This window comes from Zalophus californianus, chromosome 8 (genome assembly GCF_009762305.2).
Source record: "Zalophus californianus isolate mZalCal1 chromosome 8, mZalCal1.pri.v2, whole genome shotgun sequence".
Taxonomy (NCBI): Eukaryota; Metazoa; Chordata; class Mammalia; order Carnivora; family Otariidae; genus Zalophus; species Zalophus californianus.
Genome location: NC_045602.1, coordinates 115,036,044 through 115,056,120, shown reverse-complemented (window position 1 = coordinate 115,056,120; position 20,077 = coordinate 115,036,044). Strand labels below are relative to the sequence as shown.

Sequence of the window (20,077 nt, the reverse complement as noted above, 5' to 3'; positions counted from 1 at the left end):
ATTATGCATTTCCTAAAAATTTACTCAAGCCCAGTTTTATCATAAGGGTAATAGCAACAAGATCACTACAACTCTAATATCCTTGTTTATGTATAATATTGTTTTATCTTATCAGAGGAAAAAAGCAATGATGTATCATTCTGCTTTATAACTGAGTAGGAAGGAAACCCAAAGATTTAATCTGAATTTAAAACATTACCAATTAGTCACTTACTAAGATTGTGGTGTCTATCACGAACTTCTCGATGTTCTAGCATCTTGTTGGGCTCACGATACAGATGTGAAGTTGCAATATCTTCTAAGGTGTAGTGCTGAAGAGGTGGGGGAGTAGGATGGAACTGGCCCCCAGGATTCAGGAGGGGCACCGTGAGGGCAGGACTGTGCCGGGGAGCAGGGCTGATGGTGCACACTCTCTTGGCTGGAGGCTCGGGAGGAATTGTTTCTCTTTCAAAACTGTTCTCTTCCCTCCTGTAGAAGAACCAGAAGCACATATCTGAGCCCATCTTTCACAAACAGGAAGATGATAAAGACAGATGTGACAGGGGCGCCTGGGTGGCTCAGTTGGTTAAGCGGCTGCCTTCGGCTCAGGCCGTGATCCTGGGGTCCTGGGAGCCCCACGTTAGGCTCCCTGCTCAGCGAGCCTGCTTCTCCCTCTCCCTCTGCCTGATGCTCTGCCTACTTGTGCTCTCTCTCAAATAAATAAAATCTTAAAAAAAAGAAAAGAAAAGAAAAAGAAAGAAAGAAAGGTGTAACATGAGGCATGCACTGAAATTTCTCCAGGGGCCAGGTAGATAAGCAAAATTGTGATTTATTCCAGCATGAAGAGAGGTTAAATCTATCCACAACCAGGCAGAAACATCTCACACCTCATGAAGCAAAGTAGAGATTATAGCATTTTCTTACATGATAGGATGCAAAGGATTATGGGCTCAACTATGTTCAGCAATGTTTCGAGGTCAAATGTGCTGCTCTGGAGGTCCGTTTATGCAAAAAAACAATTCTTCACATGCGAGGAAAAAACGCTCACATAATTAATACACTTGTGAATTGGTACTGCTTCCAGTCATTTTGCTTCAATTTTCACACATTTTCCACTGTGTTAAAATATTGCTTCCTTGAATTACACTTTCAACTCATACTGGAATTTCCAGAAGAAATTTTATTTTATTTTATTTATTTGAGACAGTGAGAGAGAGAAGGAGTTGGAAGGAGAGGGAGAGGTAGAAGCAGGCACCCCGCTGAGCAGGGAGGTCATAATCCCAGGACTCTGGGATTATGACCCGAGCCAAAGGCAGATGCTTAACCATCTGAGCCACCCAGGCACCCCATGGAATTTCCAGAAGAAACTGATACAATTTCAATCATCAAAATAAAGGTGATTCATTAACAAGCATCAATTATTGTTATACTTTATTATTAGATTTCACACATCAGAAAAAATGCCTTGGACTTTTTTTTTTAAAGACACTTTTATTCTTTTTTTTTTTTTTTTTAATTTTATTTATTTATTTGACAGAGAGACACACAGGGAGAAAGGGAACACAAGGAGGGAGAGTGGGAGAGGGAGAAGCAGGCTTCCCGTGGAGCAGGGAGCTCGATGTGCGGCTCGATCCCAGGACCCTGGGATCATGACCTGAGCCAAAGGCAGACGCTCAATGACTGAGCCACTGAGGAGCCCCAAGATTTTATTTATTCATTTGACAGAGAAAGACAGCAAGAGAGAGAGCACAAGCAGGCAGAGCAGGGGCAGAGGGAAAGGGAGAAGCAGGCTAACCACCGAGTAAGAAGCCCCATGCGGGGCTCGATCCCAGGACCCTGAGATAATGACCTGAGCCTAAATCAGACGTTCAACTGACTGAGCCACCCAGGCGCCCCCAGACTGTATTTCCTATGGTTCTGGAACAGTGGACCCACAGAATGCCCTAGAGTGGAGTCTCTCAGCAGGGGCATAGAGAGTCATCTGAAGAGTTTTTGAAAAATACTTGTGTCTGGGAACTATACGTATAGATTTGAGAAACATTCTGCTGTCAGATGTTGGGAAAAAGCAAAACTAACCTTGGAAATTCTGAGTCCATACCTATATATAATCACAGTAATCAAATTCTCTTTCTTTCACAAGCAAAGGGGAAGCTCAGAATAATTCTAGAAAAGCAAGGACAACAAATCACTTCTCTACTCACCTTTCTGGACTGGGCCTCTTTCCGTTTCCATGCACTTCCATGAGCAGTTCAGAAGAATCAGCAGGCGATGCAATACTTGTGCTGAGCAGAAGGTGTTCGTGCTGAGCCAGGTACTGGGATGGGGTCTGCTTGGCAGCTCGAGCGCAGTGCAGCAGTTCTCGCTGCAGCAGGGGCAGATTGGCCTTGAAAAGAAGAGGCAGGGGCTGGAAGGCAGTTTTCCAAGTGTTGGGCCCCACACAACAGGACTCAGCACCTGAACAGGCTTTAACAAAGAAGATGACACAAGACAAAAGCCCTTCTTTCCTTGTCAGCCTGATTTTTATATGCCTCTCTGTGAGTAAAGTGACATCTATAATACAGACCTTGAACTACTGGTTAACTTGACTTTTGCCCCCACAAGGTGTAAATCCCCTAATGGGGAACACTGTGCTTTATTTACCTTTGTGGCCTAGTACAGAGTCAAAGCTCAATGAAGGTTTGTTTAACATAATAAATTAAAATTTTATACATTTTGGGGGCATTGGGCTTGAATCAGTTGGTACAGCATGCAACTCTTGATCTGAGGATCAAGAGTTCAAGATCTACGTTGGGTGGAGCAAACTTAAAATTTAAAAAAATGAAATTTTTTTTAACATGTATTTTTGAAAAGGTCAATTAGAGAATTAGCCCTGTCTAAAAAGGGGTAGGAGAAATTCACTCTTTCCTCTATCATTATCAGTAAGTCTTGGTTTCGCTCTTTCAAATTCCAACCGATCACTGGTAGTACTGCTCAACCTTCCTTTCATGTTCTCTAGGACAGCTGTCTTGGAATTCTGGAAGCATGAGACTAGGCTCTGAGGATGCACAGGTGACCCATGGGCAAAATCTTTTTCTTACTGTGGCACCCTAGCTGGATATGTTTCCTTATATTGTAAAAGGGTAATTAACTATATACTGATTGTATTTTCCTCTCAAACTTAGAAAATCTTTAATGGGGACAAATCATATAAAAAACCCTATACATTTATAAACTTCACTCGTAACTCCTTCATATGTAAAATGTATGTTTCCTATATTCCCTTTATTAAAAGAAAATAATTATATTATTCTCCCCAAATTTAAGAAACAATTCAGACTGAGCCCATAACAGAACTCTTTATCTCAAGGGAAACAGATGAACAAATACAAGAGAATTTTAACACATGCAAGTAGTCATTCCTTTACCAAGGGTTAATTTAGGAGGCACCATAATTAGTGACTGTGTTAAAGCAGATATAAATTGACAAAATCCAAATGTTAGCCAACAAAATGCCATAACAACCCACCTCATGCTGTTTTCAAAATAACAGAGTTAAGAATAGGGAATTTGACAATATAAAACACTTTTTAAGTCTGTTCTATAACCTCAAACTTGTAGCAACTATTAAAAAAAACTTAATTAAAAAAATACATCAGATTTTTACATCTGTGACATGTGCCCTTTGATGGAATTTTTAAAAATGTTAACTTCCTTTTTAAAAAAAAATTTATTTATTTATTTGACAGAGAGAGAGAGAGAGAGAGAGACAGCGAGAGAGGGAACACAAGAAGGGGGAGTGGGAGAGGGAGAAGCAGGCTCCCTGCTAAGCAGGGAGCCTGATGTGGGGCTCGATCCCAGGACCCTGGGATCATACCTGAGCCGAAGGCAGATGCTTAACAACTGAGCCACCCAGGCGCCCCTTAATTATTTTCTATTAAAAAAATTTCACAAATCTTTCTTGGTTCCAGAGTCTTAGGGGAAATAATTGTCTATTGGCTCTGACATACAGCAAAGAGACGAAGATAGAACCAGCACAGCTGTTTCAAGCCTGAAAAAGGCGCTACAGACCGCTCTGAGAGGCGAGGTTTCAATCCTATCAGAACAGAGCCACACACAGCCTGGGTACCTGACACCTACACATTTTCCTCTTTGCTGTACTCTAATTTTAATTTTTTTTTTTTTTTTGAGATTTTTCAGAGAGAGTGCACACGCATGCGAGCAGGGGAAGAGACAGAGGAAGAGGGAAAGAAGCAGACTCCCTGCTGAGTAGGGAGACTGACATGGGGCCTGATTCCAGGACCCCAAGACCAAGACCTCAGCTGAAATCAACAGTTGGTCGCTCAGCTGACTGAGCCACCAAGGTACCCCTACTCTAATTTTAAAAGATTTAAGAAACTGGTATCAATACTTCCGTAACATGACCCATCTTTTTGATGCTATATATATATACGCGTGTGTGTGTGTGTGTGTGTGTGTGTGTGTGTGTGTGTGTGTGTTTTAAGTAATCTCTACACTCAAAATGAGGCTCAAATTCACAACCTCGAGATCAAGAGCTGCATGCTCCACCAACTGAACCAGCCAGGTGCCCCTATGCTACTGTATTTTTTTTAGGAAGTCAAGATAAAAGCAGGTAAAAGGGGCATAATTATTTGGTCAGATATTTTAGGCTTTGTGAGTCAAGAAGCAGAACTGAAGATATTATATGGGTAACTCACATACAAGAGAGAAAAGAAATTTCTACAACACTGTATGACAAAAGTCAAACAACATAACAGAAAATAATTTTTTGTAATATTAGTCTACTGCTAATAGAAAGAATGGAATTCATTTTGTTGGGGGGGTTGGATTGAAGATAACATTTACCTTAGTTGGGGCTCAGAGTTGTGTTCCCTATCACAAATTGATTACAAATGTTCATCTATAAAAACTATTCTTCTTAGGGCACCTGGCTGGCTCAGTCAGTAGAGCATTTCATCTTGATCTCAGGATGGTGAGATTTTTTTTTTTTTAAGATTTTATTTATTTATTTGAGAGAGAGAGAATGAGAGATAGAAAGCACGAGAGGGAAGAGGGTCAGAGGGAGAAGCACACTCCCTGCCGAGCAAGGAGCCCGATGCGGGACTCGATCCCGGGACTCCAGGATCATGACCTGAGCCGAAAGCAGTCGCTTAACCAACTAAGCCACCCAGGTGCCCAGGATGGTGAGTTTAAGCCCCAAGTTGGGCATAGAGTTTAAAAACAATTCTCCTCTCCAGAGCTGTTTAAAACCATGTAGTGAGCTGGATTTGGGACACAGGTTTCCAAACTATGCCTGGTCTAGAGCACACTGGTATTTGACTCTTGTCTTTCATTGCGTTTTAGCTAATTTATATCTTTGCTAATTAAAAATAATTGATAGCAATGCAAAATAATTGGTATCTATAAACATGCATAAAATTATGTCCAGCAGAGGTTAAATTGACTTCCCTTGCCCTCTCTATAGAAGCCAATTTTACTTCCGTTCACACATTCATATTAATAATCCTGACCTGGAGGGCGCCTGGGTGGCTTAGTTGGTGTCATGATCTCAGGATCCTGGGATCAAGCCCTACATCGGGCTCCCTACTCAGTGGGGAGTCTGCTTCTCCCTCTCCCTCTGCACTACCCCCTGCTCAAGGTCTCTGTCACTCTCTCTCTCAAATAACCATTAATAAATAAATAGATATAGATAGATTTTTTTAAGTAATCTCTACACCCAACATGGGGCTTGAACTCATAACCCTGAGATCAAGAGTCACACGCTCTACTGACTGAGCCAGCCAGGCACCCCTCAAATATTTCTGAAGAAAAGATAAATAGAAGACAAAGAGAATAGTAATACAGATGTGATGAAATACTAACATTTGGAGAATGTGAATGAAGATATGGTATACAGGAATTTTACTGTACCATTTTGCAACTTTTCTATGAGTCTGAAATTATTTTAAGATTTTATTTGAGAGAGAGAGAAAGAGAGCATGAGAGAGGGAAGGTTCAGAGGGAGAAGCAGACTCCCTGCTCAGCAGGGAGCCTGATGCAGGACTGGATGATGGGACTCCAGGATCATGATCTGAGCATAAGGCAGTTGCCCAACTGACTGCTGAGCCACAAGGCGCCCCTGAAATTATTTTCAAATAAATTTTTTAAGAAGGAATATTAGATATAAAGTTAATCCTGCCTGATTTCTCAGGTAGTTATAACAATTCTGAACAATGTCTCCAAAAGTTATGTTCTAGGGAACATGAATTCCAGAGGACATGATCAGAAGCTAGACTACCTGGGGTTAGGGAAACAGCAACACTGCCTTCCCACATGATCTTCTGTCCTTAGGATAAGTGGGAAAAACACAGACACTTCACCCCCTGGCCACACATGAAAGATTTAGTGCCCAATTACTTCCTCTGCTAAGAGCCTAGTCTCCACACCATCCCCACACTCACCTCCAGCCCACTCATTTGCTACCCCCACCTGCTCCTGTGTGTTACCAGAGTATCTGCATATGGACCACAACTCAAGGCTTTTGCAATTCTTATGCCACCAAGTATAAGTAAGGCTTATCTGCACACCACTCACATTTCTCTAGCAGACCCAAATAAAGTAAGATATAAAAATATGGCAAGCCACCCCAAGATCACAGAACAGGGATCAGCAGCAGATCTTGAGGAAATGCTGAAGATAAATTACATTCAGTAATTATCTCATAAAATTTACCTTGAGGAATGGAATCACAAAAGGACGAAGAGGAAAGTTTGTAGCTTCTTGGAGCTTGCAATGGAATTCTTCAATTGTTACTGTTGAGTTCTGAAAAGATAAATGACATCCTCAACATCTAAAACTGGATACTGTCCCCTTAATATAAATCTAATTCTGCTAAATCACATAAAATCAAGGAAAAGGATAATTCTAAGAACACTACTATAGACTCAGATCCCTCTCAAAGATTAACCAAATTGTTTCCCTTATGAAAGAAATTTGGCCTCATTAATTTTCTTTTCTCTTGTACTCCAAATCTAAATTCTCCTCTGTACTCAGTGGCAGCCTGGGGGGCAGAATAGGTTATTCCCTTCCTCGCTATTTGGTAAGAGAGGCACTCAGGTCCTTTGTATTGAGGAGTTCAGGGAAAGTCACCTCAGGTACAGAAAACTAACCCTACAATGTTCCCTTATGGAACAATCCTGAATGAGTCTAGGATATCAACTTATTCCTCATTGGTTCTGCCCTCCTACTAGTATCAGTTTCCTAAATCCTCTAAATAGAAGTTAAAAAACAAAAAAAAGAAACAAACAAACAAAGCAGAACAATAGGTGCCTTCTACCTTCAAATGGTCGGCTTGCATATTACAGTACCTGGAAACAGACAAACTCATATTGGGAAGGTTTTAATTTCCAATAAGGTTACTAGCACTTCCCCTGTATTTTTCCAACACTGTAGGTTTTTGTTTGTGGTTTTTTTTTTTTTTTTCAAATAGGGTCCATGCCCAGTGTGAAGCGCAGCGAGGCACTTGCTTGAACTCACAACCCTGAGATCAAGACTTAACCAGACATCAAGAGTCAGACGCTTAACCAACTAAACAATCCAGGAGCTCCAACAAAAGTCTAGCTTTAAATAGATTGTCAGTTCCTCTGCTAAGGGGAATGTACAAATAAAATTATTTTCTTCAAAGTTCACAAAATATTTTTATTTCAATTCCTTAAAACACAGTGTAATAACGAGTTAAAAACAAAACAAAACTGAGCATTAATCTGAATTCTTGCACAACTACCACTTCTAGGGATTTATTTTTACAAAATCATCAGGAGTTCAAGGATGTTAACAAGTACTCTACAAATTATTTATCAGTACAATATTGCTTCTTTTTTTTTTTTTTTTTTAAGATTATTTATTTATTTATTTATTTGACAGAGAGAGAGATAGCGAGAGCAGGAACACAAGCAGGGGGAGTGGAGAGGGAGAAGTAGGCTTCCTGCCGAGCAGGGAGCCCGATGTGGGACTCGATCCCAGAACCCTGGGATCATGACCTGAGCTGAAGGCAGACGCTTAACGACTGAGCCACCCAGGTGCCCAGTACAATATTGCTTCTTAACAATAAGAAATAGAAAGCATGTAGGTTGACTACCAGGAATCTGCATTTAAAACTTATGGTACAGGGGTGCCTGGGTGGTACAGTCTGTTAAGCATCAGACTCTTGGTTTTGGCTCAGGTCGTGATGTCGGAGTCACGGGATCAAATCCTGTGTTCGACTCAACATGGAGTTGGCCTAAGACTCTCTCTCCCTCTGCCCCTTCTCGTCTCTCTCTCTCTCTCTCTCTCAAATGAATAAATCTTAAAAAAATTATGGTAGTCATACATCAGAATATTAAGGGAGGGGGGACAGATTTGTATGCATTAATAAGGAAATGTGTCTATAACATACTGCTAAATGAAAAACCAGAAAAAGAATAGTATGGTTTTCTGTAAGTCATTTGTGGAAATCACACACACATTTATATACTTTTTTTTTAAGGTTTTTTTAATTGATTTGACAGAGAGTACAAGCAGGAGTGGCAGGCAGAGGGAGAGGGAATAAGGAGCTCCCTACTGAATGAGGAGCATGATGCAGAGCCTTGATTCCAGGACCCTGGGATCATGACCTGAGCCGAGGCAGACGCCCAACCATCTGAGCCACCCAGGTGCCCTGAGATGATTTATTTTTTAAAAGACTTATGAGAGAGAGAGAGAGAGAAAGAGAGAGAAAGAGTGCATGAACTGGGGGGGGGGGGGGGGGGGGGGGGGGGGCAAAGAGGGAGAGGGGAAGCAGACTCCTGATTGAGTACAGAGCACCATGCGGGCTCAAACTCACAACCATGAAATCATGACCTGAGCTGAAACCAAGGGTCAGATGCTTAACAGACTGAGCCACCCAGGTCCTCACCCAACACCAAGATTCTTTTAAGATTTAACTGATTCTCTGTTTTAAGTACATGACATTTGTACAATGCAACCAAAGGTACGGCTAATCGGGAATAAAAAGAACGTTCTTTCTCTACTGCAATGAATGCAATCAGGCTCAAAAAGTAAACACGAATAGAGTAAATACATGAAAAAAACTGTATGAATGATTTTTAAATTTTCTTGTGGATGGACAAAGAAGGGAAAGAATGAGTTGTGTGGCCAGAGAAACAGTGACGTAGGCCACAGAAACTTGACACAGGACTATATATACTGTAGATGCAAGGCAATCCTCTATCTGAGAGGGATGATAAGCCACTGTTCCATTATCTTTCCCTCTCCTTCAGATAATTAATAAGAGCATGGTGGTTTTTTTATAAGAACTCACAGTGTAGCAGGAAAACAAGCAAGCTATTCATCACAGTATGATCAAGACATACGTGAGCAGGAGACAACTGGCACACAGAGAAGACATGCTTGAATCAGACTTAGAGGGACAAGGAAGGCTTTACAAAAGTGTCCACCCTAAGAAGTGAATATGCAGCTTTGGGAAAGATGCTTCTGACAGAGAGAATATAAAACATCAGGGGATCTGGTCTCTGGATCACAAGGGCAACACCTACAGTGGTCTTAGAAGACAATGGGTATAGATAGGCCATCGATTAACATTTCTTTTAAAATTTTGAGATAAATATGATCATAGAAGTTATAAAGGCAATACAGACAGGTTCCCCCACTGGTTACATTTTCTATACTTGCAATGTAGTATCATGAGGGAAGAACGTTGGTGAAATGTGTATATAGTTCTGTGTCACTTTAGTGCACGTGTGTATTCCATGTAATCACCACTACAGTCAAGATACAGAAGTGTAGACGGGGCCTAGGTGGCTCAATTGGTTAAACATCTGCCTTTGGCTCGGAGTCCTGGGACTGAGCCACACATGGGGCTCCCTGCTCATTGGGGAGCCTGCTTCTCCCTCTCCCTCTGCTGCTCCCCCTGCTCCTGCTTGTGCTCTGTCACTAGCTCCCTCTCAAATTTTAAAAAGATACAGTGTATAAACCTTATCTGTCTTTATGCTCTCTGGTTTAGAATTGTCTTACATATTTCCTTTATATAAATATATAGACAACCATATCAGACAATGTTATAATTTTTGCTTCAACCACCATAGTTTAGAAAACTCAAGAAGGAAAGTCTATTGTATCGACTTTTATTTTTGCTCTTTCCATTTTTCGTTCATCTACTGTGATATCTCAAGATTCCTTCTTTTATCATTTTCTTTCTGCTTCAGGAACTTCTTTTAGCCATTCTTTCAGAGGAGGTCTGCTTAGAGACAGTTTCTCTTAGTTTTGCTTCATCTGAGAGAATATTTTGATTGCTCCAGAAGTACATTTCTGATACATGTCAGATTCTGGGTTGACAGTTCTTTTCTTTCAGCATTTGAAAAAGGCCATTGTCACTAGAATTTTTCCTTTATAAGTTAGATGTTTCTCTCTTGCTGCTTTCAAGATTTTTTTGTCTTTTTTGGGGGACCTTGTTTGAGGTCTGCGTTACTTTTTTGAATCTGTAGATTTAGTCACATTTGAGCAAATTCAGTCATTATTTCAGCCCCATACTTTCTTCTGTTCTGTGACTCAGATCTTCTGTTTTATTCTTTTAGGTCCCTGAGGTTTAGTTCATTTTTTACAAGTCATTTTCACTCTATTGTACAGAATAGGTCATTTTTTTGTTGTTTTTCCTCTCCATTTCACTGCTGAGTCCATTGCTGTTTTTAATTTATATTTTTGTTCTAAAATTTCCACTTAGTTTTTCTATCTTCTATTTTTATTTTTATTTTTTGCAGAGCCTGTTATTTTTTCATTTGTTTATAACTGCTCACTGAAGCATTTTATGATGCTGTGCCAACATCTGTGTCAGTTAGTTCAAGTCTGTTGGTTGGTTGTTTTTTTTCATTCCAGTTGAGATGGTCCTGGTTCTTCATATGATAAGTTATTTTCTATTGTATCCTGGATATTTTGGGTTCTATGTTATAAGACTCTGGCTCTTATCTTTGACTTCTGTTTTGGAAGTCTGACACTTGCACCATTGGAAAAAGGAGAATCCTTTCTAGAGTATAATCCCAAGTCCCCACTCAACCTCTGTTGATTGGGAGAGGAGAAGAGGGACACATTATTGCTGGAAAGGGGTGAGAGTTTGGGTTTCCCACTGGGCCTCTGATGGGAAAGGGAAGGCTACCCATTACTGCAGTTCTTCCTAAGGTTTTGGCTGCTATAGTGTGCTTATTGTCTGAAAGTTTTCAACCTTGCTCGGTTGCTTCTTTCGTGGTCCTTGCAGGAAAAAGGGTTTTCGTTATTATTGTAGTTAGTGCTCCTAAGTGTTTCCAGGTTACTAGCTTCTGCAGACCACAGTCCTGGATATATGATGAAAACAAAGAACTTAAGGAACTCACTGTTATGTACTTCCTTGGGTCACAAGGTCACTAGCATATCTGCCATCTTTCTAAGTCTTCTTTATTTTTGTTTTCTATATAATGTCCAAGATTTCATGCTCTATTTGTCAGGAGGAATAGGAAGAAGTTTACCTTCGTATTGTGCTTCAGCACCAACCTTGATATTTAATGACTATGTCATATCCAATTGAACTGATGTATTGCAATTTACATAGGATTTTACAAACATTTAGCTGGTTTCAATTTTTTTGTCATTATAAATAATGTTCAACCAATGATCTTTGTGTACAATGATTATTTTCTTAAGAAGAGTTTCAAGGTGAGAAAATGGTTAGCCAAAAGAACTGCCAAACTGAAATTTGCCAAACTGCCCTATCTAGGTGGAATATGGAACATTCCCCTTTATCCTGAATTAGAAATTGAGCATGAGTGCCTCCTGGTACAGTTAGGGACTATCAGCACTTTACTTCTTACATACCACAAACATGAAATTCACACAAGTGAACTATACTCCAGGTACCTAACTGTGTAGTCTTTTCGTACTTGGCTAACAAAGTCTCCTCCACATGGAACAAGTGTTCCATTTATATATGCCTGCCTAAATCTTAACCTTTATAAACAGGAAATAAGACTTTTTTTTAAAGATTTTTCATTTATTCATTTGAGAGCAAGCGAGTTTGTGTGTGAGAGCATGGGGGAAGGTCACAGGAGGAGGGAGAAGCAGACTCCCTGCTGAGCAGGGTACGGGACTCAGAGTTCGATCCCAGCACCCTGGGATCATGACCTGAGTTGAAGGCAGATGCTTAACTGACTGAGCCACTCAGGTGCTCCTGAAATTCGACTTTCTTGAATAGGGAAATAAACAATCTAAAGATGTTCATTCTCCTCCAAGTTAAACAAAGTGTTCAACAAGATGGCAGCAAAGCCACACAAAATATTAAAAAAAATTTTTTAACTTCAAAAGCCACACACATAAGATAACCATTTGATCTATGAATAATGACAGTTTTATTAATCTCTCACCAACCTTTATGTCTTATTTGCTGGGTTAGAATATTCAGGATCACATTGAATAGAAGACAGAAGAGACATTCTTTTTTATTTTTTATTTTTTATTTTTTGGAAGGGACTTTCTTATCTGATTCCTGCTATCAGAGGGAAGCTTTCAAAGTTTCACCAGTATGAGCCCTGCTATAGATTTTTTGTTAGAAAATAACTATCGGGGGCGCCTGGGTGGCTCAGATGGTTAAGCGTCTGCCTTCAGCTCAGGTCATGATCCCAGGGTCCTAGGATTGAGCCCCACATCAGGCTCCTGGCTCAGCGCGGAGCCTGCTTCTCCCTCTCCCTTTGCCTCTTCCCCTGCTCATGCTCTCTATCTCTGTGTCTCAAATGAATATATAAAATCTTAAAAAAAAAAAAAAATAACTATAATCAGATTAAGGAAGTTCCTGCAATGATTGTTTTCTTAAGTGTTTTTTAAAATAATGAATGGGTGTTAAATTTAAAAAGTATTTCTTTTTCTGCATCTTCTCCAAATTTATACGTTCAATACCAATTGTTCTAGACTGAATGTTTGTGACGCCTCAAAATCTGTATATTGAAGCCTAATCTCCAATGTGTTTGCATTTAGAGGTGGAGCCTTTGGGAGATGATTAGGTCATGAGGGCAGAGCTCTTAGGAATGCCATTAGTGCCTTTATAAAAGAGACCTTGAGGGGCACCTGGGTGACTCAGTCAGTTAAGCGGCTGCCTTCGGCTCAGGTCATGATCCCAGGGTCCTGGGATTGAGCCGAGCGTCGGGCTCCCTGCTCTGCAGGAAGCCTGCTTTTCCTTCTCCCACTCCCCCTGCTTGTGCTCTCTTTCTCTGTCAAATAAATAAATAAAATCCAGATCTCCCTTGCCCCTTCGGCCCTGTGAAGACACAGTTAGAAGACAGCCATCTAAGAGTCAGGAAGTGGGATCTCACTGAATACAAAATCTACTGGCACCACTTACCAGCCTCCAAAACTGTAAGATAAATGACCCCATGTTTATAAATCACCCTATGTTTGGTATTCCAACAGCCCCAACAGACTGGGACACTAATCTTAATAAAAATGCCAGTCAATATATGAGAGTATAAATTAGTATAACACATAGAAAAACCAATGGCCTTACATACTAAATTGGTATATATGCATACCTTATGAAATCACAATTCCATTGTTCAGTGCAATGCTAGCATATGCATACCATGTATAAGAATGCTTACAGCAACATTATTTGCAATGGTGCCTATACAGAAAAAGAGTTAATACAGTAGGTTTAAAACCGATATCCTAAGAAAAGGGTGCTTACAAGGTTGGGCCACTGGCTGGAATCTATGAAATTGGCTGATAAACAGTTTCCCATATGGATGCAAAACCTTCCCTAACCAAAAAGGTAGAAGCATCCCAGGGAGGCAACAACAGATGAATGGACAAGCAAAATATGGTATATGCCTACAATGGAGTATTTTCGGTGGCGCAGTTGGTTTAGCATCTGACTATTGGTTTCAGCTCAGGTCATGATCTCAAGGTTGTGAGATGGAGCCCTGCACTGGGTTTTGCACTCAGCACATAGTCTGCTTCAGATTCTTTCTCCCTTTCCCTCTGACCCTCCCAACCAGGCTCGATTGCTCTCTCTCTAAAATAAATAAATCTTTTAAGGGGGTGGGGCGCGGAGAAAATAATTTTGACCTCCTGGACGGCTTTGGGGAAATCCCAGGAGTCCCTGATTACACTTTGAGAACTACAACATTAAGGTTTAGTACTGTGATTTACATTTATCATAGGTAAAAGCCAACATGCACGACCATCGGGTGCTTTTTCAAGAGGTGTTATCTTGAAGAATTCAATTTACAAACATAGTGAACTCTCAGTACTTTCCTTATATACATGAGAGTCAAACCCCACCCAGATGTCTATGTCAGAAAATCATTACCACACTCACTATAGAAAGAAAAATTAGATGTGCATTGAAAATTCTAAAAGAAACTCCATTCACATGAGGAGCTGAAGAATGTAATCCCTTTGATACTATTTAGACTATGAGATTTATAATTTCACAAATTATTATTTTGAAAATTAAACTCCCTGCTTTTCTTTTCTCTCAGGTTTGGAAACAATGCACTGGACACTGAATATACTATATTACAAAACCTTGCATTAACTTGGTTGAACCTCAGTGGCCTGCTGAAACTCAGTCTTTAGACAAATTCAAAGCTGCTTATTGGAATTAAATCAATACCCTAAGAAACAATAAGGTAAACATTCTAGATTTGTTTCTTTAATAAACATTGTTATCCATAGCTGAAACCCACAATTCTACACTTTTATACAAGTTATATAACTATATTGTCTGTAGATTTTGCCATGTTGCTACAGGTTTGCTGGCTTTGGTTCTGAGCCACACACTTAAGTAGCTGTGGACAGTGACGCTGTACTTACCACCAGTGCTAGAACAAGAGTCCGCACCTTCTCCCCAATCTCAGGTGAGATGTCATTGCCAAACTGTTGCAGAGTGGTAAGGAAGCGTTTCAATTTGCTGAGCTGCCGAGCACCACAAGTGGCTGGTAACTGTTGATTTGTTAGTGCAGATGATGTGGAAGAGGCAGGACCATTGCTGAATCTCTGTGGTGGTGATGGGGCACCATTCAGGGTAGGAGGAGAATGGTTGATACCATTGCTTACTATAAAAGAAAGCCAAAAGGAAAGACTCTTTAAGTGCAAAACACGTGGGTCTTTGTTAATTTCTTCGTGTTTGCATTAACCATCGTTTATTCATTTGAATTTTGTAACGCACATATTAAGAGTATACAAGAAATTTTTTCTGCTGTCAGTGAGACTACTGCATAATGAGACAGACTACCAGGTAAAACCTGGTAACCAAATAACAAAGACGTGTTAAAACAGTAGAGTATGGACTGTTTTAAGAATACAGAGAACGGGTATCTAACTACAGTTCCTGTGGGCAGGGGTAGGTAGTATTAAGATTTCTCGCAACAGGTACTACATGACATGAGTCTGGTAGAACACCCATTTCCGGGACGCCTGGGTGGCTCAGTTGTTAAGCGTCTGCCTTCGGCTCAGGTCATAAAGCTAGGGTCATGGGACCAAGTGCCGCATCAGGCTCCCTGCTTGGCGGGGAGTCTGCATCTCCCTCTCCCACTCCCCCTGCTTGTGTTCCTGCTCTCCCTATATATCTCTCTCTCTCTCTCAAATAAATAAAATCTTTAAAAGCAAATAAATAAAAGAACACATATTTCCATTGACTGGACACTTGCACACATCTTTTATGTTCCTTCCTAATCTTAGGGCTCCAAAGAAGTTAAGGAGTGAGTTAAAATGGAGCATGCGAACAGACAACCAGAAACCAGAGATCTCTTTAAGTGAAAAATGGTTTTTCTTTCTTTTTTATTTTTTTTTGAAAAATGTTTTTTCTAGGCTATAGATTTAATGACCTATTCCTGCAATAAGATATATACCTCATGGACCATTGAGGATATTCACGCCCATCAGTCAGTTTCTCCGTGCCCCGACAGTGCTATATTAATGCTGCCAAATTCTTGGTCATTCAGTAAAGCATTTTCTAGATACTACACAGAACATATCAATTTTCTGTTTCTGCACAAATTATACTACATGTGATTAATTGCAGTTTTCCTACTTTCCCATTGTTCTTAGTCATTTGTTGCTAAGTTTTAATTTGGAACACCACCCTAAAGCTAAGTTCTCAGAGGTATTAAGTAAAAATCTCCTTCACTGAACAGCGAAATAAAATTACCTGGTGCCCAAGTGTCAGTAGATTTTTCACTTAATCATACACAGACTTGAAAGTCTAGGAAGGTAAAATTAAAATATATGTCTAAAAACAGAAACAATTTAAGTCAAGACTTAAGCCAAATTATTTAATCTTTACTTAACTTAGAAAACTGACATTTACTTATATTGGGCTCAACGCCAAGTCCTTAATCATGAAAAATCTTTCACTTCCCTTCTTCTTCCTCCAAGCCAGATATAGTTTGGTCAGTCCTACTGTTCCTACTTCTTGACTGGCCCTGATTGAAATTTGATCTGGCAAACTTTTCCTCAACCTATATACATTCAGATATCACCGGTATTAATTAATATTCTTGGGCACCTGGGTGGTTCAGTTGGTTAAGCAAGTGCCTTCGGCTCCAGTCATAATCCCAGGGTCTTGGGATTAGAGCCCTCCATCAGGCTCCTTATTCAGTAGGGAGCCTGCTTCTCCCTCTCCCCCTCCCCCCCTGCTCGTGCTCGCTCTCTCTCACTCTCTCTCTCACATAAATAAATAGAATCAAAGGGGAAAAAAAGAAAACATTCCTTTAATAGATTCTGTTACAGCACATTAAGGTAAACCCTGGTAGATTTAATAACTCTTCTCTGTGCTGCCTATAAATGCTTCCACTATGTTACTTAGTTCTTTCTGTATTTGCACTGTCTTAATAGACTGTGCACTTCTTGATGAACACTATGTTATACCTCTGTATATACTATAATTAGCAGAGTTTTGTAAACTGTGTATACCATATATATAATATATATATATAGGTTTTGCTCATTAGCTAGCAAAGTGTGTTGAGGAAAAAGCTGCTGAATGATTTACTACATGAAAGACTAACAGGCTGAGAAAGCGAGGGTTAATTTTTTTTTTTTTTTTTTGTATCTTCCATTAAAAAAGATCACTAGAACTACTGGAAAGTAAAGCTTAACACTCAACAACCTCAGCAATCCAGAAAATTAGTTGCAATGATCTGCTATTTCTTTGTGTTCACAGAAAGGTCAATTGCCATTGAAGAACTGCCCCCTTGGAAGAAACCCATAAAAATAATATATTACTGTGCTTTTTTAGCCACTCCGACAATAAGACAGGCTTTTTCAGTCTCTTTCGTTCAAGTGTATGAGCACATTTTCCAAAATAAAACATATCTACCACCAAGTAGTCAACTATGGAGGTAAAAAGGGCTGAGTTTACATATACATATTCCTACTTCCTGTATCTTGAAATGTGAATGATAGCCTAGTTGTTTAAATCTGTTCATTTCAAGATAGTACCTATATAAGGATGTATGACTTTAAGATAGAAACGGAATTTTTAAAAGGATATAAAACTTAATTTCATCCACTCTGGCTCAGACTGTTGCAGTTGCCACCCAATTTCAAATGTATTGGAAATATAATAATTAAACCTTCTGCTAAAGCTGTACTTCTTAGATTCTTCTCTTGTCTTTTAAGATAATAAAAGCAAAACCCGTAATGTTTGAGCGAAGACAGTTGTGTAAACTTATGTAACAACATTTAAAAAAAGAAAATGTCATATAGCACCTAGCTCAGTGCTGACAAATTACGGGCACTCCACAAATAGCAAGTGTCTTCTGCTTTATGAGGCAAAATATCTGTAAGAGAGTCAACATGCACTGGAGGTATCATGGGCATGGAAACGCAGAAAAACTCAGATTAAAATCTAGACATGTATGTATGTATGTTTAGATTTCACATTGGGTTTTCCTCTAACTTTTTATTTGTTTGTTTAAGTATACACATATGTAGGACTGACTGCGGAGTTAAAGGGTTTCTGAAAATTCAACTTTGGTAAATACTACCAAACAATTTTCTCATACTCAAACAATGCATGGAGTGTTCAGGTAACTGCACACAGGCTCACCAAAACTTGGTATTCTTTTCAATTTTGAACATTCTTTCAGATGTATATGGTATTACACTGGGTTTTAGTTTGCATTTCCTTGATGGCTAGTAAGGTTGAAAATCTATTATATATTTATTGGCTAATATAATTCTTATGGACCAAATTATGTCCCCCACAAATTCCGATGTTCTAGTTCTAATCCCCAGTACTTCAGAATTTGATTATATTTGGAGATAGAGGAAAGGTTAAATGAGGTCATGTGGGTAGTCCCTAATCCAATATGACTACTGTCCTTATAAAAGGAAAGAACAGCTGGTATACACGTTCAGAGGCAAGGCCATGGGAGGACACAGCAGGAAGGGTAGCTATCTGCAAGCCAAGGAGAGAGGCCTCAGGAGAAACCAAACCTCCTGACACCTTTATCTTGGACTTCTTTCCTCCAGAACTGTGAAAAAAATAAATTTCTGTTGTTTAAGCCATCCAGTCTGGTATTTTGTTGTGGCAGCCCTAGCAAACTTAACACAATACTCTTGCACTTTTGTAAAGAGCCTTACCAGGGCGCCACGGTGGCTCAGTCGGTTAAGCCTCCGACTCTTGATTTCGGCAAAGGTCACGATCTCACGGTTGTGAGATCAAGCCCAGTGCTAGGCATGGACCCCGCTTAAGATTCTTTCTCTCTCGCTCTATTCCTTCCCTCCTTTCCCCTCTCTTTAAAAGAAAAAAAAAGGCTTACCATGATAGCCCTAGCATACTTTTAGAAGTGGTTTGGTAATTACATGAAATTTACTTTGACTCCTATAAATCAATATAATAATTTGTTTTGGTTTTTTTCAAGTAGGCTCCACATCCAGCATGGAGCCCAACATGGGGCCTGAACTCAACACCTCAAGATCAAGACCTAAGTGGAAATCAAGAGTCAGACACTTAACCAACTGAGCCACACAGGCACCCTCAATATAAAAATTTTAATTCATTTTAGAGCCAAGAAATTAAAATAGCTACTTACCAGCTACAGTATGAAAACAAAATATTTAGACCACTAAATTTCCATATGCCTAAATTAGCTAAGTACTATTCTCAGAGGGCAAAAGCAATTTATAAAAGAAAAGAAATAACCATATGTGTGTGTATATATGTATATGTACATACGTGTGTGTGTATACATAAAATATCTTAGTTATTTTGAAAATGTTGAACAGTTTATGCAGAAGGCTTAAAATCAGTCACTTAGATCTAAATGTCAGTCTGAACCACAAACCCAAGTAAATCAAGAGATCTCACATGCTGTAGGAGTAAATGACACTGGCCTGGGCCCTCCGGGGTTTATTGGTGGAAGGGGTGGCATGGTGGGAGGTGAGGATCTTGACTGTATCTTCACTTCCACAGGAGATCCAGGCATTGCTGGCACTCTTTTCTCAGGACCAACTATAGAGAATAAAAGTAATGCAGGTCAGAGTCTTCTATAATAAAAATCAAGACAATAATTTCAAATATAAACATATTTTCCTAGAGACTGAGAAGTAAAGAAGATGCTTATTTTAATAGGCTGAATGGTAGCCCCCAAAAGATATCTACTGTAATTCCCTCTTAGCCAAGTTTCACTTTCCACAGTTCCAGTTACCTGCGGTCATGGAAACCATGGTCTAGAAACAGATGAGTCTCCTTCTGATGTATAGTCTAAAGGTCAACAGTAGCCTAACACTAGGCCATAATGACTATGTCTTTCACCTCATCACATAGGCATTTTATTATCTCACATCATCACAAAAAGAAGGGTAAATATGGTATAATAAGACACTGTGATAGAGGGAGGGAGAAACAAAATTCACATAATTTTTATTACAGTATATTGTTGTAACTTCTATTATTACTTATTGTTGTTAATCTCTTACTATGCCTATTTTATAAGTTTTCTTACAGGTATGTATAGGAAAAAATATATTATCATGTATCACACACACACACACACACACACACACACACACACACACACAGGGTTTGGTACTATCTGCAGTTTCAGCTATCCACGCTCACAAG

General features: G+C 39.6%; 1 protein-coding gene across 1 annotated transcript in view; it reads right to left on the bottom strand.

The window, feature by feature from the left end:
- CBFA2T2 (CBFA2/RUNX1 partner transcriptional co-repressor 2) overlaps positions 1-20,077 on the bottom strand; it is a 149,977-nt gene that overhangs the window by 22,276 nt on the left and 107,624 nt on the right. Inside the window, 5 exon segments of the mRNA XM_027624292.2 lie at positions 215-468; positions 2,181-2,362; positions 6,688-6,777; positions 14,821-15,062; positions 19,322-19,465. Of these exon segments, the coding sequence (XP_027480093.2) occupies positions 215-468; positions 2,181-2,362; positions 6,688-6,777; positions 14,821-15,062; positions 19,322-19,465 (912 nt within the window).